This window comes from Centruroides sculpturatus, unplaced genomic scaffold (genome assembly GCF_000671375.1).
Source record: "Centruroides sculpturatus isolate CEXI.00-Female unplaced genomic scaffold, Cexi_2.0 scaffold294, whole genome shotgun sequence".
In the NCBI taxonomy this organism is placed as follows: Eukaryota; Metazoa; Arthropoda; class Arachnida; order Scorpiones; family Buthidae; genus Centruroides; species Centruroides sculpturatus.
In genome coordinates, this window is record NW_019384468.1 from 532,428 (window position 1) to 553,183 (window position 20,756).

General features: G+C 33.0%; 2 protein-coding genes across 8 annotated transcripts in view; one reads left to right on the forward strand and one right to left on the reverse strand.

Moving 5' to 3' along the window:
* The window catches only part of LOC111621102 (inactive rhomboid protein 1-like), a 43,848-nt gene that overhangs the window by 21,250 nt on the left and 1,842 nt on the right, over positions 1 to 20,756 (reverse strand). The window contains exons 1-4 of one of the 7 annotated variants that reach the window (XM_023363166.1): positions 14,555 to 14,569; positions 14,179 to 14,243; positions 9,337 to 9,531; positions 2,864 to 2,956 (exon numbers count right to left, since the gene is read on the reverse strand). In XM_023363166.1, coding sequence (XP_023218934.1) covers positions 2,864 to 2,956; positions 9,337 to 9,510 — 267 coding nt within the window. In that variant the 5' untranslated portion in view covers positions 9,511 to 9,531; positions 14,179 to 14,243; positions 14,555 to 14,569. Of the gene's footprint in view, positions 1 to 2,863; positions 2,957 to 3,475; positions 3,582 to 9,336; positions 9,532 to 14,178; positions 14,244 to 14,408; positions 14,524 to 14,549; positions 14,583 to 17,147; positions 18,155 to 20,756 lie in introns of those variants that run through there. The other 6 variants (XM_023363167.1, XM_023363164.1, XM_023363169.1 and 3 more) reach the window with 6 other exon arrangements.
* On the forward strand, positions 14,925 to 16,294 carry LOC111621105 (probable DNA-3-methyladenine glycosylase). Its single transcript, XM_023363174.1, has one exon. The coding sequence runs from the start codon at positions 15,244 to 15,246 to the stop codon at positions 16,021 to 16,023; it is 780 nt and encodes a 259-aa protein (XP_023218942.1). The 5' UTR covers positions 14,925 to 15,243; the 3' UTR covers positions 16,024 to 16,294.

Here is a 20,756-nt window from a genome sequence, read left to right on the forward strand (position 1 = left end):
TTTTTAAATTTGTATACACATCACTGATCTTAAAACTAGTATCAGGGGAATTCCTGCTTCAGTTGCTGCTCTAAAAAGAACAGATAGAAACAAATATATAACTATCCTGAATGGTTTCTTACGGTTGAAACATTCTTGTTACGTCGTATTGTTAGTGTAAACACACAGATTACAGTAACAACAAACATCCCGTAGGGGTATTTTAATGTTTTATAACATAATATTCGCTTTATTAAGGGATAAAAAAACAAGTATTCCTTTTTTTTTATAAACGTCCTCCTCACTCGAATAAGAACGAGTGTTCCTAGGAACGTTTTACGCTAATTTATCATCTTTTTATAAGAACTGTCACATGATACAAAATCAGAAATGTGCAATCTGCTCTTTTTCAAACATCTGCTTATTAAAAACAACATTATCCAGCCTTAATAAATTATAATTAGGTGCTAATAACGTTATTTAATTTACACAGCCGCTCTACCAGTGAAATTTATTTCGGGTGTAATTTTTAATATAAAAATTACAGCCTTCTGTGCTCTCCCCTTCCAACACAAAGCGCACAGAATGTATCAAATTTAGCATTCTTTCACGACAGAAAAAGGAAGTAACGCGAGAAAAACTAGCAGGGAACTTGTTTTAGCGCACACCTCGCCTATTTGCATCAGAATGGTGACCAAAAATTCTTTAATTAATCCCCAAAACTTGACATTTAACTCATCCTGGGTGTTATCTAGCTAATACTGGCACATTTAACACCCCCTGTGTATTATCCGGCTAACATTGTGCAGAACGAAAGATCGTCATAACCCGTTATCTAAATCGATTATGCCACACATCTCTCCCTCCTTAATGTAATTTAATCTTATCAAAATAATTATCCCAGCGAGTAAATAAATATTACTGTAGTAGCATTGTGTCGTGTATAAAATCCAGATTGCTAAATGTGTCTTAGGTGAGAGGGGGGTTGAAAAACTAGACAAGTTGATATTAAATATCGAAGAAATTGAAATGTTACTCTGTGTTATAAACATGCAAATTGGAGTCCATTGACACTTGAAAACGTGAAGAGTTGGGTGTCAATGGACTAGTGAAGTCTCACGTTATCAAATATTAAAAAAAATATCATCATCATCATCATCATAAGCCAGAGGGTGAAAAAAAATACAAAAATAAATCTCTCTTTCTGTGTATTAATTATTATTTACTGATAACACGTTTCGCTTTATATTAAATAATTACTTAAGTTTTTATTATGTAAATTTGCTGCAGGTAATTAAATTTTTCTCTTGTTAACTCTGTAAGCTTTCCCTCCTCATTATTATTATTTAATGTTTCTTTTTTCCCCCCTTCTTCTTCTTCTTCTTCTTCTTTCTTTTTTCTTATAAGCGTGTGCGTTTAAGGAAATTGAATTCTCTCACTTTAACAATTACTGTATCGTTTTCTACAAATTTTAATTCTTATTAAGGGTCTAAAAAATAAATTAAAAGCTTAGAAATTGCCGTATTACTTCCTCTCCCTCCCTCGTAAAATTATGAAGTTGGACGAGAGACAGAAAATTTGGGAAACATCAACATCCGCTTCTAATTTTTCTAAATATTTATAGTTGAAAATGTGCATATTATAAGCAATATACGGGTGTATTTAGTTCTATTAACAACGCTTAGCATTCTTTTTAAGGTTATGAGGCCTTGTTACACGTTATTAATTCCTTACCTTACTATAGTTACGTGTAGTTAAGTCCCTACTTTACTGTATTTTCATCTTAAAGCCTTACCTAAAGCTAGTCACACGTTACTACGGTCTTACCTAACCAATTTACACGTTGTTAAGGCTTTAATTAATTAATATCATGTATTTTTAAGGCCTTAACGATGGCGCCTCATGACTGGATTTAACATTAAAAAAAGTATTTATGCTGCCGATAATATAGTAAGAGATAGAAGGGGAAATAAATCGAATTTATTAAAATCATTTTCGAGTAAATGGCATTAATAAATGATGTTAATAAATCACATTTCCCTTTAAACACGTTTAACCGATTAAAAATACAAATTCATTTATCAAATTCGTTTTCTTTCTGGTGATAATTCTTTTTGTTTATCGTCTGTTAAAGCTATTAAAAGTTATCTTTTTAAAGCATCAGGAATTTCCTGTTTAAAGAACAAGAATGTTTAATTTCTAATTAAATTTAAGCAAGAAAATTTATTGGATTATAAGAATTGAATTAACTTAGAAAATGTCTTTAAATCGAGTCATTTTGTAGGATTTTTTGTGGGTCTGCAATTTTTAATTTTTTTAAACAAAATGCATTTGAATAATCAATTATTCATCAAGATCGTTTAAATATATAAGCGAATAAGATTTAATTTGTTACACTTTAATTCAAACAAGAATGCAAAAATTAATTGTATAAACCTACAAAAATTGTTTAAACCGATTTAAAAAAATACAAAATTCTAATTACTCGACCCAAGAAAACACAAAATTTAATTGCCCAATTCACAAAAAAAAAATATAAAATTTAATCGCCCAGTTTCGGAATAGGACAATAAATTTTATGATTTAATTTCAACAGAGCGCAACAAAACTGCTGAGTTTTGTTGCGCTCTGTTCTTAAGTTAATATACATTATAACCTCCGAATAGCGGACACCACCGGAGCAGAGAAGTTCGTCCGCTATTTAGAGGTAAACATAATGGATGTCCTGTTCGAAGGTTCTGGGAATTACAAAACTGTTCGTTAAGTAGAGGTGTCCGCTATTTAAGAGTGTCCGTTACAATAGGTTCTAGAAGCTTGGATAGACTTCTAGAACCTATTGTATATAAATTTATATAACTAACTTAAAAAAAAAGGAAATTCTTACCATTCTCATCCTGCTTTCGATTATATCGTGAGGTGGAAAGATATATCTGGAACAAGTGAAAGCATAGCGAATATTAAGCCCGACGAGACCGACCTGGAAATAAGGAACAAAACTGTATAAAAAAATATAAAAATACGGAATTAATAAAAACGATAACATTACCAGGCTTTCGTTTTGTTTATTATAACTAAAATTTTATTCCCTGTAAAGGTCGGGGCTCAAAAAAAAATGACACTAGAAAACTCCTCTACCCCCATCCGATATCTCTAGTCATTTTCGAATGGAACCAACTGGGGTAAAGACGGCGCCAGACAGACAGACACACACACACACGCACACACACACGCTGTTGATATTATTTAAGTCCCCCTTATATATTATACTTTCTCTCTTCTCCCTCCCTTTCTCCCATCCCGCACTTTCGACGAAATTTACTTGTCAACATCCAGGAAACTGGAAGGACTGGTAAGCAAAATAGGTGCCTCTTATCTAAAATTAAAAGTAGGGGGCACGTTTACACGTTTACGATACACAGCTTCCGTCCCTCGCCCCCGGTTGACGAGAAGTGCGATCTTTAATTAATTAATTAATTTGTTAAACGTTTTCTCTTACCTCTTCGCGTGTATCCTTTTTAACAATACAGAAACTTGGCTAATTTTTAACTCGTGTCTGATCACCCGGTTTGGGTGTGAGTGACTTTAGCCTCGGCTACCCAACTACTACAGCCGTGTGACGTCACTTCCTCGCGTGATTCAACCGGGATTAGTCGGTGGAAAGTATGAAAAGGAAGACATCTTTTATTCGACCCAATTTCACGTTACCTGAGCGAGATAGTGAGAGCGTATTATAGAAAATGCACGAAGGTGAACCTTACTTTTAACAATAGGGAAATCTATAAAAAAAGGGCACAGAATATTTTATTGTGTAAATCTTACTGTTTGAGTGCATTCTGTGATGTTAAAACGAAAATAAAGGCCGGTACGCGATGAAGATTTTGTGTGTAAAAAGGCCGAAGTTTATTGTGTTAAATAAATTAATTGATGAACTTGTGCGGTATTTTATGCTCGTGTTATAAGTTTTAAACCAGCTTTATTCAGTGTATAACCTTATTAATCTTTACCTATATGTACACGTTTTATAAACAATTAACATACGTTTTGTTTGTAAACTGCCGTTTTAAATCAGCTTTACGTGCATAACTCGAAACGTCTGTTAGTGCTTAATGCTTATAACGTATTTATGTACCCATATATACATGTACATATTTATTTACATGTTTTGTAACAATAAACACGTGTTTTACATGGAAACTGTTTACATTTGTCGTAAAAGCCAGCTTATTTTATTCGAAAGACAGAGTTTTTCTAATGTGTCTGACGTTTAAACGGAACTATACGGGGTGATAATTAACATAAGAGACGTTCTGCACCTTGCAGGCACGTAAATTTGACAGAACGAACCTAAACAGGCACGAATTTTATAACCAGTTAGCGTGAAAATCTTAATAAATTCATGCACCTCGACTGTTAGAAGATAAATCAACGAAATTTTTTTTTTATTATGTTTAACAACAAAAACGTGCGAATTTAAAAAAAAAACGCCAACCAATTTTAGACAATTACACCGTGCAACCGAGTAGAAAAACGCACCAATTAAACGCCTCTTTCATAACCATTAGCAACACAAGTGATTCATTATCAATAAAAGTTACTCTTCTATGCTAACTGATGCCTAATTCTAACGCGTGGGATAGAAAGAAAGGAAAAAAGAAGTAGGCCAGTGTAAAAAAAAAACAAACACAAACACACAACAGTACGTGGCACAGCTGACGGGGAAGAAAACACAGCATGCACACACATGCACGCGCTTACGTATGAATATGTATGGAAGTCCGTGCGTGATTAACGTCAACAATTGGCATCGCTAAGACAAGAATTTTGGACTTCAACGTTAAACGGGGGTTAACAAAACCTCGCTCGTGCGCTCTGACTGACTGATTTGTAAACTATAATGTGCCAACGACACAGAAAAATCTGCGGATATGCAACACACTTTCCAATGTAGTTTAAACATGCGAATTCTTTCTATTTTTCCAAACAAAGGGATGGTTAACGGACAATACTCGCCACGTGACTAGCTACATTTAAGCCATATTTAGACAATTAGCCCCGTTTGAATCGCGTTCCGTCCTTTAATAATAACAAAAAAAAAAAAAAAATATTGTTTGTATATAAAATAATGACGTAAAAATCCCATTATCGGGATGCTGACTGGATTTAATAAAGGGGTCTTTGACCTTGAACGATGCCTAATTAGCATAAATCCCTGCAAATCTATCCACAGGGGTGTATTTTATGTAATTTATAACCGTTAAATCATGAAAGTGGGATCACTTTCGAGGAAGGTCACGGGGGTAAGTCATTAGAGGTGATAAGAATCAGTTACTTTGTCAATAATGCCTGGTTAATATGTAAATTGGCACGCCTTGAAGTAGTTTCAGCAAGTAGACAAAGCACGCGTGTCAAGGGACATGTACTGTACTGTACGTGTTTACACTCCATACGAAATTTTACCTAATTCCCTTATTGCTACTAAAAGGAACGTTGAAAACACTGGATTATTGATACAACAGGATACGCCATAAATGAGGAAATGATCAAGATACAGCAGGATTTTTCTCCCACAGAAGGCAATATCCTATCAATAGGTGTGGGAAGAAATCAATAACGAGTGAAGCAAACTGGACACCCCCTGTTACGCCATTGATTAAAGCATTAGCTTGTAACATAAACGTTACCCTTCTTTTTACGTGGGGGGATGCTATCAACGTCCTGAACGTTAAAATTATCGATCTTGCTCCCTTACGTCGGGCTAATGTGACCGCGTGACGAATTATTACGCCATTAAAATTGCTTGTACCGTCGTGAGAGATAAATAACAACGATAATTATACATCGAAACAGATGATAATTGTGCGAGTAAACACACATCAATCGTTAATTATACGGAGCTAAGTCAATCTAAAATTAATGTTAACTATTATATGTGACTTAGGGAGCGACCCCCTAATAAAATAAACTGGAATTGAAGTGTGTATAAAACTCTTCTGTAGGTCCCAGTGGCTTGAATTTGATTGTTAAATTCTGACCAATTCGTCACACAAAGCGGCCTGAAGTTTATTGTGTACGTTGTGTGACGGTGTACAAATAAATACATGGAACGAAACAAATTAATGAAACACATACGAAATGAAACACAGTCGGTTAACTGTGTTTCATTTCGTATGTTTCGAGTATTGTTGCGGATATGAATCGTAAAATAATTTTGTTAGTGTCGTAATCAGTGTGAGGGTGGCCCAAAATTCACTTAACCGATGTACGAATCAAACGAAAGGTATCTTACGTTGAGTGGTTTGAAGAAGAAAATTTAAAAAAAAAACGAAGGTGGCTCAATAGTCAGTTAACTGTTGTAATAGAACACCGATTCGCTTTTTACAACAGTCAAGTGACTTTTGAGCCACCTTGTAATTTTTTTAAAATTTTCCTCTCCAAACCACAGGGATCCTTCGTCTGATTCGAACACGGGTAAACTGACTTTTGGGCCACCCTATATTTATACTGTGTATAAACAAAATATCTCAGAATCCTCACGAGTTTATAATTTTTCTAATGAAAAACAATTTAGATAATAGATAGCCCGTGTTATAAAAGAACGAAAGGTGATTAAAATCGTTTTCAACCCCCCCTACGAAAATATAATTTTAATATATTTTTTAAAAATCATTTTACATCATTAAATTTTACGCCGCGTAATTAATTAAACGGCATTTATGTAGTGAGCAGCTTATTAATTAACGACGAGACCCTTCCACATCCCATCTAGTGTAACTGAGAGGAGAAATGATCTTGAAGAGTACATTTTCCAACCTGTTGACGTATCCGACTTCTTCATAATTATGTAAAGTGTACAGCTTTACGATTGTCGCCGGTCTAACTTTGCATAATTAGAGACAGAATCGCGAGTAAACCTATAGGGTGGTCCGAAACTCAGTTAACCCACGTTTAGTTTCGTGTATTCCGGGTAGAATTGTCGCTACAGATGGCATACTGAATTCGTTGAAGCGCTGTAATCGCTGTATTGAAGAACGGTTAACTAACTTTTGGTTCACCCTGCGTGTCTAAACAATTTCTATAATTTTACTAAAATAAATACTCCTCAAAACACAAACAAAACAGTTAAACTCCCCGAATATTCTCTCATTCTGTACAACTTCCAAAAGTCTATAATAATAATAATAATAATAATAATTCTAAATATTTACAAGAGCGTGAAAAATGTGATATTTACAAGTGTGATTATGATTTTGTCCTTTATTTTATTGTGTTAAAGAGTTAAAAAATAGCCTTTTAGATGCGTAATTGTGATCAAAATATATAAAAACTTTAGATTTTGTACTGTAATATAACAAAAATTACCCGGGGAGAGTTTTTGTCGAGGGTATTTTAACGCTCACTCCTTCTGGAAATTGTCTAGAAAAATAATTTCTAAAGGAGTCAGGACCGAAATACAATTACTGGTAGAATATTACTCCAATTCATATAAGGATAAGTCCCAAAATAAGATATTTATGTATTCATTCCTTATAGAAAAAGACAGTTTCTAGAAGGAACAAGCATTTCTGCAGGTATAAACACCTTACATAAAATAGAAAACAAATACAAACGTAAGATATTTATGTATTTATTCCTTCTAGAACTTATCATTCTAGACAATTTCTGGAAGGAACAGGCAAATAGAACACGTCGATTTTCGATCCTCACCCGTGTATTACGATAGTTATTTCATCGTAATTGTTCGAAAACGACTGCGACGACGTTCTAAACAGCAATTTCTGTTAACAAAAACAAAAACTGAGAGTATAAAATTACAATTGGAGCATTCTAAATCGACACTTCTAAGAACAATAGGGAATTCAGCTACTCAAAAAGATAAATTTAAATAAAAAAAAAAAAACAAAAAATGGAGCGCGGCAACAGCGCATTAAACACGATACCCTTTGCATTACGAAAGTTTAAAGGTAACAGGATATTAGACATAACTCTGTGTTTTCCTATTTAAAAAATTTTATTTATTGCTTAATTATAGAAAATATACAGTATATAACAAACAAAGATATTAAACTTTGAAAACTGCGCGGTGATAAATTATAATTTGTAATTATTAAGCGAGGAAAGGAAACAAATAATCAGCTTTGTAATTAAATACACAGTGTCTTATATTATTATTATTATTTAGTACCCGAAGAATGCGTTTTTTTGGGGGGGGGGGAAATTAATGAGGTGTGGCAAATTATTGCGTATTGTAAATTGATACGTCATTACTAGTTCGAAGGGTTGAACGTTTCTTATTAAAATATAAAACTTTTATGGCACATACTTAATGAAGAAAATTACCCAGATATATAACACAGGGAAAGTATGGCGATTGCTCAAAAAAATCACCCCCAGATTTTTAATTTTTGGACTCAGAGACGTTGAAACGTCCATAAATTCAAAAAAGTTGGGGTGTTTTTCTGTATGTTGGTGTTGCTGTCAGTGTGTTGTGTGGAGGAGGGGCGCGGTTTTGTTCACCCAATTTAAAGCTAAATAACTCCTGTTCCATTTGTCAAAAATTTCTAAACTTTCGCATGGAGGTTTGTGCATTGGAGGGATTGATGATATTAAATTTTGGTGGTTAAAGGTCGAGGGGATGGGAAGATAGAGGAGGTCACGTGTCGTATCTCGTTATTAGCATTTACATTATTTTTATAACTCATCTCTATCCTCATTTTACCACTTCATAATAATTAATAATACAAAAAGTGTTCTAATCAAATATCGTAACAGATGGCGCCACACACAAATTTAACTTTTTTTGCCGGGAAAATTACTTGATTTTTTTTAGTCGACGACTTTATTTAGTGTACTGAAAACCCGTGACGTTATATAGTAGATCTCGACCCCTTAGTTGGGATGTGGTAAAGCGTGGTCCATTTTACAGAAGTTGTGTCGTTTGTCGTAAAATTGCGATTTATTTTGTTTTAAAAAATGGTGTTAATTGTTTACTTGATTGCTAAAGCATTGAAAATGAAGTATCACCAGCATAATTGTTATAAAATGTATTAAAAAATTTACGGTTACGTATGAAAAATTGTGCCAAGAGAATTTATAAGCTACTTTACCGTTTAGAAATAATCTTTTAGACAATTTCTAAAGGTGATAAACACCAAAATAAACAGGAAAGTAACTTATTTTGGCATTTATTCCTTCTGTCTAAAAGACAATATAGGAATGTAAAAATAGTGAAGTAATTACAAAGAAGATAAAAATTTGCAGATTATAATAGCTTTATAACCCCCAAACTATCTACCTGTTATAATAATAATACTTAAAATACTGTTTATCTGTTTATAACTTATACATTATAATTTTTACCTCGATTCTTTTAAGGAATAATTCTTTCCAAAGTAACAAATCCACTTCATCGTAAATACCGAAAAATCGTTTTATGATCTGTGGAAAAGTCTTTAATAAAGATTCCCGAGTGGCAGGAAAATCATCATCGATTACTTTCTCTTCTTTACCAATCGATGGCTTATCTTTATCCATTTTCAATCGAATTTCACACTCCTACAATGATAAATTCTATGAATTAAACAATAGAAAACATATGGATAATTTGATTTTATTACTAAATTAAGTTTAATCTATTGAAAAATTCGTGTTTATGTTACGTTTCAATAGGCTATTAAAGTGTTTTTAATGAAGACATCTTTAAAGTTTCTTAGATAAAAAGATTGTAATTGAGAGTTTGAGGTCGCAGGTCATGGTTTAACAACATTTACACTGGATATCCTTAGTTATTTTTTAAGTAAGGACGTCTGAAAGGATACATTAGTATTAGGTTACTCATAATGTTTTTTTGTCGTTCTTTTCTTCATCGAAACCCATTGTTTTTAAGAAGAAATTTTGTAAAATTTCCTTGAAATAATTCTATTTAAATGTTCCCATTTTCAATAACCCAAAATCTTTAAAGGAAATTTATTTTTCATGCATGTATGGCACTGTTTCTTTGTATTATTTATAAATAATTTGGTAAACAATTTTGTTGGACTGTACATAATTTATTATGACTTTCGTCATATATTTATAATTTTTAGCGCTGTTAATCTAGGTTAAGCGCAACTATCTAAACTCGAGTAGAAAAGCGAAAATTAGAAAAGCATTTTCACTCCAAGTGTTAGTGTTTTCACTATAAAATTCGAGTTGTACAGCCATTCGTAAATCGTCTTCGGAGCAGAGATTTTCCTAAAAATAAAGCAAGAAAACCATAAGTAATAACTGAGTTTTTGTTTTTAATATTTTTGTTCATTTACACTTTGAAGGCGAGTCCAAAAAGTGAAAGAAATTCCGAATGTTTTGTAGTATTTATGCTTATTTTTGTAGCAATTTACGCCCTTAAAATGAAGATTTTTTTTTAGCTTTTATGGAACAATTTATGCTCTTAAAATGAGGATTTTTACGATTTATTTTGCATTTTTAACTTTTTTTTTTTTTTTTTTGGAGAAATTTATGCCTTAAAGACAAAATACAAACAGCAAAAACTCAAATTATTTGCAGGTTTCTTAGCATTTTTAACATTCATACTCTCCGAAGATGAGCCAACAAGGCTGTAAAGAACTTGAATTTTAAATATTTCACTCCAAGAAAGCATAGTTTCTTTTATATTTCAGATTAAGTACACTTTTACATTTAATTTAAATCACCCTTTATTAAATACATAATAAATAATTTAGTCAATTTATCTCATAGTTTTCAATTCAACTGTTGAAAGAGCCAACACAATTAAGGTTATCCGACATCATAAATTACATCACAATTGCATTTTTGCAATCCTATTAATTAATATCCTAAATTCGTAATTTTAGTTTTAAAAATATTTTTAAGATTCTATCGTAAACAATAACGTTATGAAATATTTAAATCCAACAATGTACTTTTGAAATTAAGAAAATGTTCCATTTTTTTTTATCATTTTTTAATACTAAAAGTGTAAAATGAATATATTGTACTTTATAAAATGATAATTAAACATTAAAAGTGAGAAATGAAAGTATTAAAAAAAATCCAGCAACGAGTTGCTTGACTTTCCGGAAACTTTTAGTAGCGCCATCTGTTGCGATATTTTATTTAAAAAGTTTTTTTTTATTATTTTAATTATTATAAAATGACAAAAAGCTTAATTCTGACGGCAGGGATAGATTTTATAAAATATTCTAAATACTAATAACTAGTAAAATCGCCATTAAGTCCGACCCTACACCAGTACGACACACGATCTGCTTTATTTTTCCATCCCGTTGACCTTTAACCACCAAAATTTAATAGCAGCAATCCGCTTAATACATAAACCTCCCTGCAAAATTTCAGAGACGTTCGACAAAAAGCACAGGAGTTATTAAGCTTCAAATAGAATGAACGAAATCGTGCACACCCCACACACGCTGACATTCATGCATGCAAAGCCTCCCGCCCACCAGTGGCCGAGCGGTTTTCGCACCCTGAACACTGGGAGTGGGTTCACGCCTCGCTCGGACGGGCTGGCCATGTGGAGTTTTCCGGATTTTCTCCACATCTGTAACACCTAAATAGGGGCCAGTTTACCTTTAANTTCATGCATGCAAAGCCTCCCGCCCACCAGTGGCCGAGCGGTTTTCGCACCCTGAACACTGGGAGTGGGTTCACGCCTCGCTCGGACGGGCTGGCCACGTGGAGTTTTCCGGATTTTCTCCACATCTGTAACACCTAAATAGGGGCCAGTTTCCCTTTAAAAAAAAAAAAAACCTCCCGGAAGGCATCGCCCAAGTGTTTCGTTGCAATAACCAGAGTCGGTAGATTAACTGGTCTTTCGACTAATAGTTCAAACTTAGCTAGAGACAATATTTGCCGCTAGTCGGCGCCACTGTTAGCAGGAGATCGTTGTTCTTGCTAGGTATATACTGAAGTCAGTGATTTTGACCTATAATAATTGNAGCAAAAAACCTATATGAAATATTTTATACAGTATAAGAAGAAGAAGCCCCTATTTAGGTGTTACATACGTGAAAAACCCAGAAAACTCACGTGGCCAGCCCGTCCGAACCCATGACCGAACTCGCAGTGTTCAGGGAACAAAGGTCGCTTGGCCACCGGTGGGCCTTAAGCTTCTAATACTGCAACACATAATATGTCATTTTATTTAAATCGCAATTTCTTTGTTTATTCAATATTTATTCTGTTTTGGGCAGTGTTAATACAGTATATGCTTATATTACATATAAAGATATTATAGATACAATCAATACTGTAGAATTGTGTATAACAGGTTCTTTCTACACGAATGCAACTAATGTGATTCTTCAAATGGGAAATTTATACATACATCAGTGCATAAAACTTCAACACAAATGCAGCTTTGAATGAGACGTTTCGAAACCTTAATAGAACTGTAGACTAGGGTTTCTCATTTTCCGGTATTTTGCTTGTCCCGGGATCCCGGGATAAAAGTGAACTGTTTCCCGAGATCCCGGGAAATCCCGGGATAGAATTAATTATTTTTAAGGTATACAAAATATCTTGAAATCAAATGATATAATTATTTTCCATTTTTTAAAGTAATTTTAAAGTTTTGTAACCTCCAAAATCATATTAATAATGCTGTGTTAGGTCTATAGGCCTATAATAAAAATTACCTTTAAATAACGTAGAAATTTTCACAAATAGAAAAAAATTAATTAAAGTTTGCTGGAAACTGCATACAACAACAACAAAAAAAATGTTTTGAATTGAGTTAAAAATTAAAAAAATGAACTTCTAATTTAGAAGGTAATTTTCGTTTTTTAAATAAAATATAATACAAAATATTGCAAACTTTTATAAGATTTTAAAAAGCAAAGATGGTCAATACTCCGATAACTCACTCTAATTCTTATTTTAGTAATGAAAAGTCTTGCCACCGAGAATGCCCTTTCCGATTCAATTGATGTGATTGGAATAGTGTTTAATGCATTTAAGAGAAGACAGATATTATGTGTTTTTTCACATGTAGCCTGGAAGCTTTCGAGTTCGTTTTCGAGATTGTAGTACTTCTTTCGCTCTCTAGTATTCTTGATTTGTCTACCTTGGCTGCTTTAATAGCGGCATCAAGCTTAGAGCTCGATAATTCGGCAATTCATTTGGCTTTAATAATCAGGTTTATGAAGAAAAACTTCATACTTGCAGACTTTGTACTCGTTTGTATCCTTGCCCAATTTGCACAATCTGGCGTCAGGCATTTATTGAAGCTACTGGGCATGGTTAAAACTCAAGACAGCGTAAGCACAATTATTCCAGATATTACAGGTTCCGACAAGTAAAGAATTTTTATAGTCATGCCACAAATAAGCTATATATTGATTATTGACCATTTGTGACATGCTATAACGAGCAAAAATTTAAAAAAACTAATAGGTAGGTTTAAAATTAATAAATACAAATGTATTCTGGCAGTGAATGAGTTAATTATGCTTTCTATTTGCAAAACTCCTCAACCTTAACACAAAATAAGAAAAAAAGTGAATTTTTAAGAAATTTGCGGGATTTCCCGGGATAAGAAAAATTTCCCGGGTTAAAAAAACAACCGGGATCCCGGAATCCCGTTTCAGAAACCCTACTGTAGACCCAATGCCAAAGGAATAAAAAAGTCAAAAGAATCAATGACTCTTCGCGAAATATAGCGAAGGGTTTCGTGTAGACCAGTGTTTCCCAACCTTTTTTGTGCTATGTCCCATCTAAGCCTGTCTAAAATTCTTATGCCCCCCTAACATATACAGCGTCTATACGGTTAACTCCAGACGAGTCCATTTTCGAATTGCCCCCTTAATGATCCAATTGCTACCCAGTGGGGCATGGGTCCCACGTTGGGAAACACTGGTGTAGACCATAGGTTGAATCAATGGTCGAAGGGTTACATCTACATCATTGATTTCACTTTACTAGAGACGGAACTGATAAAACACAAAACGCCATTACAACGACTACTTCCGGGGTATCTACATACTCTATACTGTACACTACATTTATATTTGGAATGTGGTAGTAGTGTAGGTGTAGTATATTGGTATCATTAGTATAGAGTATATAGGTAGCCCGGAAGTAGTCGTTGCAAATGGAATTTTTCGTGTTTTATGAGTGTTTAACCGTCTCTAGTAAAGTGGAAAACAGCTGATTTCTAAGGATCTTGCGAAAGGTCATACGTACTGTACACCAACGGTTCCTTTGACTTTTTTACTCCTATAGACACGTGACCATCAACTCATTCAAACCTGCAATTTAGCAAAAAACCTATATGAAATATTTTATACAGTATAAATAATCAATATATTTCCATTTAAAATAAATTAAATGTTTATAAAATTAAGTTTTTAATCAATAATAATTTATAAATTGTGGAATTTTTTTATAAGATAGTATTTCAAAATTAGGCCTACTTTTAGAATAACTTTTTACATAAATTCTGCAAATTAAATATAATTTCATAAATGTTAACTATTTAGAACTATTTAAACGTAAATCTTAATATTTAATAAACCTAAATATGTTCTTAAATTCATAAAAACCAAAAAATTTACTTAACTACTTTCAAAATTCAAAATGGCGACTCTTAGTTTACAAAACTGCCGTTAGGATTATTTTTTTTCCTTTTTATTTTGTCCCATAATTAAAATAACTGTTAATTAATTTATTAATATTTTCAATAATTAATAATTAAGTTATTTAAATAAATATTATTTTATAATAACTGGATAATACCTTGATAGGTGACCTAACTAATTATTTTTATAAGAGTAATAAAAATTAAAAAAAATTATTAATATACTAAAAATTAAATGCTTATTTATAAGTTATAATTAATTATTAAAATATTTAATAATTCTCATGTTACTAATTTATTAAATGTATTGTTAATTTTAAAAACTAGAGGGCGTTAGAACGGGTGTAAACAATGGCATGCTGTCGACATGTTGATTGCTTTCGGTGTCGTTAAAATTGATTAACATAAATGAATTTTAAGATGTAATTCATGGCTGCGATTGAATAATAACCGATTCTTAATAATGTACAATGTAAATATTATAAGTTATTACATTATAAGTTATGTGAATTGTTTTAAAAGGAAGAATTGTGAAAAATAGATCTATCAAGTGAGAGAATGCTAACAATGCAACTATTGAGAGCTTTATAATGTGCTCAAGTTACTAAGAATATAATATAAAGAACCTCAAAACAATAATATAAAGAGTAAATTGCTAGGTGCATAGTTTAATGCTTCATATAATTAATGACAAAGTCAAAATGAGTGTCAAAAGAAAAGTAACCTCTAATTCAAATGTGTCTGATGCTTCTGTAAGTAAGAGTCCATATTTCACAAACAATGAGACTGAATCTGCAAGTATACAGTTAAAAAACAATGCTTCCAGACTAAAAGATTCTTTTTATAATATTCCATGTGAAGACTTGGCAAAAAAATTACTTGGAAAGGTGATATGTAGGAAACTGGATACTGGAGAAGTGTTGAAAGGAAAGATTGTAGAGACGGAAAGTTATGTCGGTGTTGAAGACAAATCCTGTCATTCATATAAAGGGAAGAAGACGCAGAGGAACGAAGCCATGTTTATGAAACCTGGCACGGCTTACGTCTATACGATTTATGGAATGTACTATTGTCTCAATATTTCGAGTGACGGAGAAGGTGCTGCTGTTTTAATAAGATCGCTAGAGCCCTTATGGGGATTCGAGACCATGAGAGCTTACCGGACTAAAAAGAGACCGAACGGAAAAGAATTAAAAAATAAAGAATTATGCAACGGACCCTCTAAATTATGCATGGCTTTAGATGTGACAAAACTATTAAATAAAGATGACATGACCGTTAGTGATAGACTATGGGCGGAAGACTGCGAAGACATAGGTGACGAGGACATCGTTCGGAGTAAACGCATTGGGATCGATAGTGCTGGAGAGGAATGGGCAAATAAATTCCTTAGATTTTATATTAGGAATAATATATATGTCAGTGTTAGAGATAAGAAAGCAGAAATGTGACAAGCACATTTACTTTCTGAATTTTGAATATCTGTTGGAAATTTGGAATCAATGTTTGTATTTAGTATTTAATTAATGAAGTGAGAGTATTGAAAAATAACGAAGACCTATATTAATTATTATAGCTTTCTTTATAATAAACTTTAAACATAAAATACAAAGGTAAAAATATAATTTATGTATATAATTTAAAAACTGATTAAAAGGTGTTAACATCTTTTAATCAGTTGACAGGATATATTAATGAATGTATGTAAAATGTAGCATATTTTGCTACATACTTTAATCATACTNTGTTGGGAAAGTTAAGCAACTCATTGGATTTTGTTTCTTTGAGGTTCAGGGGTCTCAAAACGTCAGAATTTGCAAAATCCTTAATGCCTAACTTAATTAATCTATCAAGTGTACCAGATTTTTCCTTAGTCTGTGAGTTATTTAAGTTAAAATTTGTTTGTAGGGGAAGGTGGGGAAAAATGAGAACGTTAAGGTTTGAAAAGTCATAAGATGGCAACCACTTTGATGAGAACAATAATTTTTTTATTCTCACCAACTACAACATGTGGTAATATATGATAAAAAATTTAATTTTTGAAAAACGTTTTTAAAAACAAGAAAATTTAATATTTTAAATTATATGTAAATGCACCATCTTGCCCCACCCATGGGGTAAGATGGGGTATTATTTTTATATACAGGAAGGACAAATTAAAATGGTTAAACTGTCGTTTTCTTCAATATTGGCACAAAAACAGTGTGCCCACTTATCACAACAGCTACATTTAGCCCAACTCTCTGTAGATACAGAGTATAACCCTCCACAATAGAGGCATTCTGTGACATTTGTCTTTTTCTTGTTAGGCCTACCCTTGCTGAAGGGGCCTGTTTGTCGTCTCTGCAGCAATAAAGTCTGCCTCCAAAAATACTTTTGGATTCATAGGCTATATTCCTATATCAACCTGGGGCTAGACGGGTACCTCATCTTGCCCCAACATACACTTTTCACACTTACTGCAAACACAGGTAAACTTCATTTCAAAACTAAACAATTACAGTCTTAAAGGTTACTTCGAATACCATAATATCTTCATGTAAAAGGTAATGTAAAAGTTCACAATGATACTTACTTTGTAGAAACTTTGTAGCGGGCATAAAATTAGATGAAGTATTGCCGAAACGTGGAAAACTGTCTTGCTTCCAAACAAAGAGAGCGATTTGGATGTTCTCTTGTCCCATGATACCTTTCGAGGTTGACGTTCAGTTCCCAAATAACAGCTAGATGAAATCACATTAACCACAAATAAACAGACGTTCCCGTCTTACACCATGACCCCATCTTGCACTACCTTCCCCTATGTATGTGATTTTAAAGTGTAATTTAATCTGTTCTCCTTCATAAGAAGCTTACGCTCGGATAATATAGATAAATATATATACTTCGTGTTTAAAAGAAATTCCTCACTTGACTTTTTGATTCATAAGTTCATATAATTTCATTTTATTGGAAATAATTCATTCTATTCGCTAATTATAATCGAAAAAAATGTTTAATATGGACACTTAGAACTTATGTATACAAAATACAGGGTGGCCCAAAAGTTAATTACCTGCTTCGAAGTATAATAAAATTCTTCGTGCACCTTAAACGGTTTATAACCTTATAGATTTCTTATTGTTTTAATGTTAAGTTACTGCATTTTTAAAAATTGTATTGATATGAGTAACGCTTACTTAACTGAGCTATAAGCCACCCTGTCTATAGCAGCCTACCTGCTATAAATTTGCAAATTTATGTAGCATTTTAAACTGTAAAAAGTATAAACCTTTTTATAAACTGTATACGACTTATTCATGAAATTCTTTAGCCTCTTGTATAATTAAGAATTCCTCCTTCTAAATCCCTTTAAAAATCAACATACAGTATTCTATTCATTCAAATCTCGATATAACGCCCCAACCAATGCAAAATCGCGTAAAGCGCTTATAAATACAGGTACACGTGTACCGCTCTTCCTCGTAAATATTACGTAGAGAACCCTTCAGTATCTGTAAATTATTATGATAAATATATAATTCTTGTATTTTTAATAACAATTTTATCGCTAAATCACAAGACTTAAACTTCCAAACTGAAACTTATTGTACAAACAAATGATAGCGCTAAATCGAAGTTTGCATTTACACAGTTTTTCACTGGAATATTTCATTTAATCTTTACGAATTTATTGCTATTTTCCATCAGAAAATAAATTTCGCAATATGAAATGTGACGTCAAAATGAGATTTCTTGTAGAAAAAATTTCATCAGAATTCAGGGTCCAACGACAAGGACAAACGACAAAAACGGAAATCGAACCGACAATCTCAACAACCACGATAGAGAGAAACGGGAAAAACGAAATGAATTATTTACCATTATGGATTGCGCAGTTGATATTTCAGTTATTTAAATCTTCATTTTCTCCTTTTTCCGATATTACAATTATGCGCACTGAATGATTAATAAATTAACAGCTTAATCGAATTCGTATTTGCTTGTATTCGAGCTTTCAAAATAATAAAATTATTTTTAATAACTTTTATTCATTACAATTTTACTACAATTTTCCTGAGGTCATCCATATAAGTTTCGTGTGTTTGCCACTAGAGGCGCCATTACGTTAGTACTATTTTGAAAAATCATTTCGTTTATTTTTTCAACCATTGTAGGTGACTTTTTATTATTTTTTCATTAAAAATTAACAATGCATTTTTATTTTATTAATATATTATTAAGGTTTTCAACTTCTAATCTGCATTTGAATATTATTCAGATATTCACTAACGTTAATGTTTAAAAATCTGTTAGAAATACACTGTGAAAGGTCTGAAGATAACAGGAGCCCATCAATGACTGAGTGGATAAAACCGCTAAACACTAGTTGTTAGGTGATGGGTTCGCGCCTCGCCAATAGGCTGGCTACGTGGAGTTTTCCGAATTTCCTTCACGTTAGTAACGTCTAAATACAAGCCAATTTCGCATAGAAAAATTTCCGGGAGGCATCCCCTTCGGCAGATCGCCCATGTGTTATGTTGAAAAACAAAACAAAATTGAAGGTAACAAGCAACAACAACGCTAACCTTTTTAACAATAAAGGACACAAAAAGCAATTATACCAACCAAGAAAAAAAAACGTGAAATTTTCCGTGTTTTCTACACATCTGTAACGCCTGAATAGGGGCCGGTTTCCCTTAAAAAGACCTCCCGGAAAGCATTATTCCCCCGCGCGCGTATGGCCATTCCATCTATAAGGCCGGTAATCGGACGCATGCGTCCACATTCTCGAAGCAAAAGCACAGGCCGCTTCATCTAACCACCAGGAGGCATATTTCGGATAAAGAGCCAACAAACCTAGAGTTTCCATATGAACCCGGATAGAAGACAAGAAAAAATAAACATTGATAATGTATGGGATGACAAAGAGACAGAATATATCAGTTATTTAAAAAAAAGTTGAATTTCTGTCTCGTCACCATCCCACACGTTATCAATGTTTTTGGATTGATATATTTATGTGTTTCTTCATCATAATTATTAAGAGATGATTTTTGTACATTTGAAATGATGTTATGATTTTATTTGTCATTATCTTCTAGAACTTGGGTGTAGATCTCCTGTTGAAGATTCTGTTAACTATAATTATTAAATTACAGTAGACCCCGCTATAACACTGTTGATAATTCCGTGTTATATGAATTCCATGTTGTACGAGTCACTTAGATTTTACAAATACGTATGCAAGACTGTGAACGGCTCACGTATTTGTAAAATCTAAGTGACTCGTACAACGTGGAATTCATATAAAACAGAATTATCAACAGTGTTATAGGGGGTCTACTGTATAGTTAACAATCTTCAGCACGAGTTATGAACATAAATAAACAAACTCATATTCAAAGTCCATAGATATAATCTGTAAAAATATCTCCTTATTTATGTTACCGATTAAAACCAATTTAAAATATTATTATTTTGACTACTTGGATATATCAACTTTCACGGAAATATAGTGCAGAAATTTAACATAAAAAATAATGACTATCTAGTACAGTGGTTCTCAACCGGGGGTACATGTACCCCTAGGGGTACGAGAGTAAATCAAAGGGGTACATCTATCTTTCATTATAAAATGGCGTATGTTAATCAATTTGCTGTAAATTATTAACACAAGAAACAAGAAATAACAAAAACTTGCTTCAAAATATCCCAGTGTGAACACCGATTTCATTTTTAACAGTCTAAACCAGTGATGGGCAAACTACGGCCCGCGGGCCAGATGCGGCCCCCTGAAATGTTCTATCCGGCCCGCGCGACATTATTCCTAATCTGACGAGTAAAAAAGAATACAGGCTGTGGTGGTTGATGCACCACTTAACTTGAGTGTTCGTTGATTATATAAAATAACCGAAGCTTTATATCTCACCATGAAAGTTTATTTACAATCATGTACAAAATTTTGTTTTACACTTATTGAGTAAAAGCTCGATCGGTTACAAGCATGCTTCGGTACAGAACATCCACTCGTCGTGCGTAGCGTAGCCGAAAGAGAGAAAAAGAAATATGGCGGACGGCCTGCACATGTTTTTATAGCGCCACCTGGATTTTCAGATGCAGCGCTAGGTTACAATTATATTGGCCCGCCTAAAGTTTTCTTCTTTTCCTTTGGCCCGCTCTTTAAAAAGTTTGCCCATCACTG